The 9,064-nt window shown below is 40.1% G+C and overlaps 1 protein-coding gene across 1 annotated transcript in view; it reads left to right on the top strand.

The window, feature by feature from the left end:
- Positions 1-582, top strand: part of LOC108519915 (cytochrome c oxidase subunit 7B, mitochondrial) — a 5,963-nt gene extending 5,381 nt beyond the window's left edge. Inside the window, exon 3 of the mRNA XM_017859205.1 lies at positions 381-582. Coding sequence (XP_017714694.1) covers positions 381-458 — 78 coding nt within the window. The 3' untranslated portion in view covers positions 459-582. The remainder of the gene's footprint in view (positions 1-380) is intronic.
- Positions 583-9,064: the final 8,482 nt, after the last annotated feature.

The following is a 9,064-nucleotide window of genomic DNA, read 5'->3' as shown; positions in this document are numbered from 1 at the left end:
AAAAAAAAAAAAAAAAAAAAAAAAAAAAAGAAATGTGAAGTATAAATTTGAATTAAATACAATTTAAAAATTCATTTCCTCAGTGATACTAGTCACATTCCAGGTGACCAGTAGCCACATGTAGCTAGTGACTACTGTTTGGGACAGTGAAGATCTAGAACATTTCCTTCAGCTCAAGAAGTTCTATTGAACAACAGCACTGCACTAGAAAATTAGGACAGCAATCAGGTTTGGCCTGTATGGAGGGTATTAGATCCCAGGTGAGTTTCTGTGTATTTTTAACCTATAGAGCAGAATATCTGTCATTTTCAAGAAATAGTCTCTAAGGGAGAGTATACTCTGTTTTAAGCATGTAACTGACAGCATTTTAATTCTTACAGGTAGCAACACAAATCGGAATAGAATGGAACCTGTCCCCTGTTGGCAGAGTTACCCCAAAGGAATGGAGAAATCAGTAATCATCCCAGCTGGTGTAATAATGAATTGTTTAAAAAACAGCTCATAATTGATGGCAAGTTATAGCACTGTGTACCCATTAAGATATGGCATTATTGAAGAAATAAAGTACATTTGAAACCTTCATTGTAGGTTTTGTTTCTTTGTAAATGAAACCAAGCTTGATCACTTTAGCTTTTATGTTAAAGTCAAATGCTGCACAACTTCTTAAATAGGTTTTTGTTTTTTGAGATGAAGTCACACTCTGTCCCCCAGGCTGGAGTGCAGTGGCGCCATCTCGGCTCACTGCGACCTCTGCCTCCCGGGTTCAAGCAATTCTCTTGTCTTAGCCTCCTGAGTAGCCAGAACTACAGGTGCATGCCACCACACCCAGCTAATTTTTGTATATATATATATTTTTTTGAGACGGAATCTCACTCTGTTGCCCAGGCTGGAGTGCAGTGGCGTGATCTCGGCTCCTGCAACCTCCGCCTCCCGGGTTCAAGCGATTCTCCTGTCTCAGCCTCCTGAGTAGCTGGGATTACAGGCACACGCTACCAGGCCCAGCTAATTTTTGTATTTTTAGTAGAGACGGAGTTTCACCATGTTGGTCAGGCTGGTCTCGAACTCCTGACCTCGTGATCCACTCACCTCGGTCTCCCAAAGTGCTGGGATTACAGACGTGAGCTACCGTGCCTGGCAATTTTTGTATTTTTAGTAGAGACAGGGTTTCACCATATTGGTCAGGCTGGTTTTGAACTCCTGACCTCAGGTGATCCGCCTTCCTCAGCCTCCCAAAGTGCTAGGATTACAGGCGTGAGCAACGGCACCCAGCCCTTAAAAGGCTTTTATGAAGTAATGTGAAAGGAAAATTTGCCTTTGACCTGGAAGCCAACTTTATAGTAAGCTGAAATTATGTTTATAAATAACTGATAACAGAACTATTGTAGATCACCTTTGAGCCAAAAATTTGGCCTGGATTTTGGTTATGTCTACTACTATGTGACTCATTTGTATTTATACTTGGAATTGGCATTATTAACTTCTTTTCACTCATGCCTAGAAAACTTAGAAGTGCCACCAGACCCAAGGGAGGAGTGGTCCTATAAAAGAAACTCCTAGCCTGTCTGAAAACTAGCTACTAGCTCCTTGGCTGTTTTGGCATATTCATCTTTTTTTTTTTTTTTTGGAGACGGAGTCCGCTCCTTCGCCAGGTTGGAGTGCAGTGGCATGATCTCGGCTCACTGCAACCTCTGCCTCCCGGGTTCAAGTGATTCTCCTACCTCAGCCTCCCAAGTAGCTGGGATTACAGGCATGCGCCACCATGCCCAGCTAATTTTGTATTTTAGTAGAAACGGGGTTTCACCGTGTTGGCCAGGATGATCTCGATCTCTTGACCTCGTGATCCGCCTGCCTCGGCCTCCCTAAGTGCTGGGGGCATATTCATCTTGATTATAGCTCTTGGTTTTTCATCATATTTATTCTTAGGAATGTTTATGATATTAGAAAATCTTGTCAAATGCAATCTGTTCCCAGTTATCTATTATCAGTCACCTGTTGACTTGCTATAATTATTAACAATGTTTGGATTTGTGGATTATTATTTTAGTACATAACATTGGATTTTATGTATGTTACCTGAAGAAAAACAGTATCTGCAGCACATATTTCTTTGTTTTTCTATTTTGAAATGGAGTCTCAATCTGTTGCCCAGGCTTGAGTGCACTGGCACGATCTCGACTTACTGCAACCTTTGCCTCCCGGATTCAAGCAATTCTCCTGTCTCAGCCTCCCTAGTAGCTGGGATCACAGGTGCCTGCCACCATGCCTGGCTAATTGTTTGTGTTTTTAGTAGAGAGGAGGTTTTACCATGTTGGCCAGGATGGTCTCGAACTCCTGACCTCAGGCAATCCGCCCACCTCAGCCTCCCACAGTGCTAGGCTTACAGGTGTGAGCCACCGCGCCCAGCTTATATATCATTACTTTCTTGGCTAAGAGCTGTAATCTGTGGTGGTTTTTTTTTTTTTTTTTTTTTTTTTGTAGTAGTAGTTTTCTTGATAGTGATCAAGTAAGCAGAAAGTAGAATTTCAGTCAAGTAACCTGTCTATATTAGCTATTATTTTTTGCTTGTTACTTAGAGTGCTAGAAGTATGCTGTCATGGCATATGTCCTAGTTTCTCATCAAATGGACCAAAGTCTGATTTTATTTGAAGAGGAAAAATTGAAAGTCATTGTAAATTAAGTTGCGAGTTTAGTAACCATATTGTATCACTATTTGATAAATTTGGATGCTTTATGGTATTTCATATTTAGAATGTTCAAAATAGTACTGAAGTATTCAAATACATATAACCCTGAGAGATATTGAAGTAAAATAAACATGTATTTAAGGAAGTGTCAACCTTCAATTATATACCTTTTTATCACTGAATTAACAATATTTCTTAAGGCGTGGAGGCAGTTTCAGTATGGTTTGTACTAAGCTAAGTGATAGTTGTCATCTATATGACAGTTTAGAATGTTTTCTGTGTTCATTTGCGACCAAAATTATATGTTGCTTTGTGTGATAAAACCTGGTGGTGGTAGTATCTTTGAACACACTTTTTGAACTTAATTTTGTAGTTAATCTTGTCCTGATGAGTAATTCTAAAACTATTATGACCACTGCTAGAAATGAAGCAGTGTGTGTGTGTGTGTGTGTGTGTGTGTGTGTGTGTGTGTGTGATCACAATATATACTGACCTTGGAGCTTTCCTAGTGCTCTCAGAGCCAAGAAAATATCCTTTCAACACAAATTTTCTCAATGTACCTGTAACATCACTTTGAGTTTTAGTTACACCTAGAGTTGGAAAGTCATCAAATTAGTCTTCTGTCCTCAAGTATCTGTATGTCTGAAGAATTTAGGTGAGTTACTTACCTTAAAAGCATTGCCAATCCTTTATTTGGATGGCTATGAAATATTTTAACATGAGTGTGAATGTCATAAATCCCATTCTTTTTTTTGAGACAGAGTCTTGCTCTGTCGCCCAGGCTGGAGTGCAGTGGTGTGATCTTGGCTCACTGCAACCTCTGTCTCCTGGGTTCAAGGGTCTCCTGGGTTCAAGGGATTCTCCTGCCTCAGCCTCCCAAGTAGCTGGGATTACAGGCGCCCACCACCACACCTGGTTAATTTTTGTGTTTTTAGTAGAGACAGGGTTTTGTCATGTTGGCCAGCTGATCTCAAACTCCTGACCTCAGGCGATCCACCTGCCTCGGCCTCCCAAAGTGCTGGGATTACAGTCATGAGCCACGGCACCCAATCTCATAAATCCCATTCTTAATTTCACTCTAGGACAGAATTATTTTAGCACCTGTGTTCTTTTAGATTCATTTAACTTACCTAGAAATAGGTACTGTGGTAGTTGTAGAGGTACAGATGTTGAGTTCCCATCCTGGCTTAACATCATTGGGGTTATTAATATACTTCATAAGCATTTTAGGGATACCTGCTATCTGATACCCCAGCAAACCTGATTATTTCTTGAAGACATTCCCTTCTATGCTTGTGCATTGGTAAGGAGGATTAGGGATGATGCATTTAAAGACAGAGTTTTAGTCTGGGCCTGGTGGCTCATATCTGTAATCCCAGCACTTTGGGTGGCTGAGGTGGGAGGATCATTTGAGGCTAGGAGTTCGAGACCAGCCTGGGCAACGAAGGGAGACTCCCATCTCCACACACACAAAAACAAAAATTAGCCAGGTGTGGTAGTGTGTGCCCATAGTTCCAACTACTTGGGAGGCTGAGGTGCAAGGATCGCTTTAGCCCCAGAGTTTAAGGTTACAAGGACCTATGATCACACTTCTGCACTCCAGCCTGGGTGACAGCAAGACTCTCCAAACAACAACAACGAAATATATACATAGCTCTCTAGGTTTTTGTGTTAAATATTAGAGTGCCTAAGAATGTACATGGTTGGCAGAGGATCTTGCAGCTCATGGTGATAAACTTTAATATTTACATAAAAATACTAGATAGCTAGTAGATTCAATATTCTGCTTCTGATAAAGCTGTATTTTTGGTTTTGCCTTTTAGTGAATTTCTTTTGGATGCTTAACACAATGTTAATATAGTTACAAACCAACTTGCTAATATTTGGAAACCCACTTAAAAGCTATCTTAATTTCCTATGATGTGATTTTTAAGATTTTAAATTTGGGGCTGAGTTTGTCTCTTAATAATTAAGGCTGCACACATTGACAACTACAAAATAATGCCTGGGAAGATGAGTCCTGAGGCTAATTTTATATTTATGTGGATGAGTGTAGAGGGGGAGAATAATTCTGAAATACTTAATCACAGACCTAAAATGTAGATCTATGGGTAATTTTAAATGTTGCCCGTCAAAGCTTAATAGGGACTTGACAACAGGTAGGATGGAAATTATTTCAACACTTAAATATGCTTACTTTGTGCCGGATGCTGTTCTAAGTCTTTTACAAATATTTACTTGATATTTGTATTTTGTGTACTATTTTGATTTCTGCAGCATTATTAGACTTCATACTCTTGTGTGGGAACTGGGTTCAAATGGTTCCAGATGAAAATACAAATAGCCCTGTGATTAGTTTTGTTCTACATCTTATGACAGATACTTCATGAAAGGAAATATGAAAAGGCCACATCTTGCTTTGAAATAAGTGAGATGGAGCCTCTCCCTCTTTTACTGTTAATGTTCATAGTTTTAAAATCCTAGAATTTTGCTGCTTTTAAAATGTCAAGTTGGAAAACAAGAATCAAATAATACGCTTTTCTCAGATGTTTTCTGTACCATTTATTGCATTGTTTACATTTATGCATCTCATCTCTTTATGAACTCATGATAATAGAGACGAACATTTTTGCATCACTGAAATCTTCTAGGTGTTTAAAATGAGGGACGAGTGAATGAATAAATGGGAGAGTGGTTCAGAGCTTGGAATGGCACTATGAAGATGGTGAAGTGATGTCCCTACCCCTCAACACACATATAAAATTATGAATTTATAAACGTTTTCCTCTTGGTGTCATTTTCAATGGAGGAAAGAGGGCAAATTCATAGTTCTGGTATTTACATCTGGAATTAGGCTACACAGTCTACAGGAAGCAAGTTAACACAGTAACAGATGCACGTGAATTTCATGCTGGGCAAAGATGAACTATGTGGAAGGTGATTTATAAGGAACTTTTATATCTTGACCTGAGGTTAGGAAACTAAAGATGACAAAGCCAGTGCTTTAGTATGGGTTTTCTGGTTTTGTGTTTGTCGTGGGGGCGGGGTGGGGTAGCGGACTTGTACCCTAACAAAGACCCATCCGAGGCTGCGTGTCTGCCCGGGGCAGCAGGGGCGGGAGAAGCTTGGCTCTAGACCACGCGTTCCTTGTCACGTGACCTGTCGCTCTCTTTCCCGTGGCGGCCCTGCTTCCGGCAGGGGCATCACCCGGAAGTGGGGGTAGTCGAGGGAGGGAGGGATAAAGGCGGCTGGCCGCGGCGGCTGAGGGTGGGAAAAGAGAAGCAGAGGGAGGAGTTGCTGCTGCCGCCGCCGCCGCAGCCGCGGCTACTGTGACTTCTCCGATTGTGTGAGCTTTGTTGGAGCCTGCGTACGTGGATTTATCGCTGCCACGGTCTGCGTAGCTCCAGAGGTTTAACCATAGGATAAAGAAACCAGGTAAGTCCTACACTGGCTTCTCATCGTCCTTTCTCCTGAAGGGAGTCTTCTGTGCTGTCAGTTTGTACTAAGAGTGTGGTGAGAAGGTCATGTTAGTCTGGGGCAGTCTCGAAAGTCTCACTTATTCACAATTCAGATATTACTACACTTATGTTTTACCTCCCCTAACGGGATAGAGGAGGGCAAATTAAATCCTGACCTGTGTCACTTTCTTGTACCCTCTTGGAGAGAGTGTCTTGATCATCTGTGGCCTACTTACCTAATTAATTGAGGGTACAAGAAAGTTTGTGTTTGGCATTGGAAGTCACATGGACTGGGGTCTTTGCTTAGTGACACCTCTTTATATTTTGGAAGCTAAGGTTACTAAAATGACCATAATTTATGAAATAATAATTGAAAAATAGATATTTGGCTTCTTGTCTTGCTCTGGGAGCGTAAGGTAAACTGAGAACACTCTTGTTTCCACTTAGTTTTGTTCATTGTGCCCCCTTTCCAGTAAAGTTACTCTCCATTGTCCAACCCTGTGGCATCTTATCTTTGACACTTTTCTTCGTTGTAGACGTTGAGATTATCTGAAGCACAAATTCTTACCGTTTCACAATTCAGCGTTTTTCCAGGATCTGATCTTTATTTTAATCCGAGACTCTTCATCTACAGTAGTATGGCTTTGACTCGAGATTGTGTAGATACTTGAATTAGTGATACTGAGGTTATTAATTTTTTTTTTTTTTTTTTTTTTTTTTTTTTTGCTGGGAGGGGCGATACATGAGAAATAGACAAAGTTCCTCGGCCTCAAAGAGTTTACATACAACAATAGGCCGGGCGCAGTGCCCCACAGGCCTGTAATACCAACACTTTGGGAGGGTGGATCACTTGAGGTCAGGAGATCGAGACCAGCCTGGCCATCATGGCAGAACCCTGTCTCTACTAAAAATACAAAAATTAGCTGGGCGTGGTGGCGGGGGCCTGTAATCCCAGCTACTCGGGAGACTGAGGCAGGAGGATCGCTTGAACCTGGAAGGCGGATGTTGCAGTGAGCCGAGATCGCGCCGCTGCACTCCAGCCTGGGCTACAAGAGGAAACTCTGCCTCCAAAAAAGAAGGAAAAAAAAAAAAAAGAGTTTACATACAATTGAGTCCGAATTGAGTCAGTTGAAATCAGTTATGAAGACAATGGTTTCTAGCAGCCCCACTGACTGAATTACTACGTTTCTTATTGCATCCTTTTAATGGTTATTTTGAACTGGCATTTTATTATATTTAACATTTTCTTGTGTCTAAGGTCATGACATGAGAGAGTTTTTGTACTTGAGGGTCTCAGTGTAGTAGGAAAGATACACAATTACCTAAACATTTAAAAAATCTCACTAACATTCTGTAGTAGAAACAGGAAGTGTTATGAGAGTGCAGGGAAGGGAGCATGTGAACTGGGCTTTGAAAAATAGATAGGATTTGGTTTTGCAGGAATGGAGGAAAAGGAAGACATCTATCTGGACTGATAGATAGAAGAAATAATGTGAGCAAAGCCGTGGGGGTCTGGAAAGTTGCCCGACATCCAGTAACACACTGTATGTCAATGTCCCTACTTCTATCAGCCAAATCTTCCAAGATGTCACTGATTTAAATTAGAAAAAAATATAGAATACAAAACTAGTCAGCTCACAGACATATCCAGCTGCCCTTCAGCCAACAAAAAAAGCTTAGATAGAGAAAAAATACACGGACATGACAAAAACAATGTTAATGTATGAGGCTTAACTCTGATGTAAACTCAAATCTAAAAGAGAAAAAATGTAAAACTTGCTAGCTATACTTTAATTCTGATTGAGTGTTGTGCCTTAAATATAATTTGGAATCATTTTTTAAATTGTTGGGAATGAATAACATTTTCTGAAGTGAGCAGCTGTTCCAGGTTTTCCCCAAGGAGTCTCTGCTTTTCCTTTTTTCCTCTAAATTGATTTCTCTCTATTGGTCTTCTTAACTTGATAGGAACTGTTCTTTTCGATCATAGCCTTAGAAAGATCTTGATTCCTGACCTCAAGATGAGGTTAAACACTAATCCCTCCGAAGGATAGGTTAACATCTCTGTTCTCTAAAGCAGAAGATTGATTTTCTTTGAAAAATGCATGCAGAAGCAGTAAAATTTGCTTACAAGAGAGAGAAAAAAAAAGAGTGCAAAAATAACCCCAGCTAACACTCTACAACCTTCACTTCTGTGAGGGTGCTAAAGGAAATACATTTTTAAAAAATAAATTCCTGTTATAACTCCTTTTATCTATATATATTTAAAAGCTCTTGGCAAACTTTATTAATCAAGACTTTGGACATCCTGATGAGTGAAAATAATCTTCATTTGCCAGTTGGGAAAGTAAATTGCAAGGAGAGATTTTTGTGTGAACTCATACAAGCACTAGCATAGATGAGAATAGTATTTGGGAGTTTTGTCTCAAAATTCCTTCTATTCATCTTTGTTAAAGGGCAGTTCAGGTTTTACAGTGTTTTGTTTTTTAGACAACAATATTTCTTAGGGTATAGCTCAACATGGGGCTGGGGCAAGAGTGTTGGGGGACTGGGGGACAGACGAGTGATAGGCAATGGCTAGGCAGAGTATTTTAGTTCAGTCTACCATCCCAGCGATCATGTTTTTCCCTCTTAAATCTCAGTCTTTAGGTTGATTTAATGTGATATTACTTGCTTACTTAACTTGCTGAGATAGTTTGGCAAGAAAAATATCAAAATTCCTTTAGAATGTGTTTCATTAAAGTAAAAGGGTCCTGTGTTTCTGGTTTCCTAAAATGTTCTTACTTTTTGCAGCACTGTTTGCAAATTGAAGTGATTTCCTAATCTTTGTGTTCCCAAATGTATAAGATATTGGTAGACTACATCAGTTTTCACAGATACCTCTTTCCTTGAAGGAAATGAGGGTAAAATACCCATTTTGAGCCA

The sequence above is a fragment of the Rhinopithecus bieti genome, unplaced genomic scaffold (assembly GCF_001698545.2).
Source record: "Rhinopithecus bieti isolate Rb0 unplaced genomic scaffold, ASM169854v2 scaffold_50562, whole genome shotgun sequence".
Lineage (NCBI taxonomy): Eukaryota > Metazoa > Chordata > Mammalia > Primates > Cercopithecidae > Rhinopithecus > Rhinopithecus bieti.
This window is presented reverse-complemented; position numbering and strand designations above follow the sequence as displayed.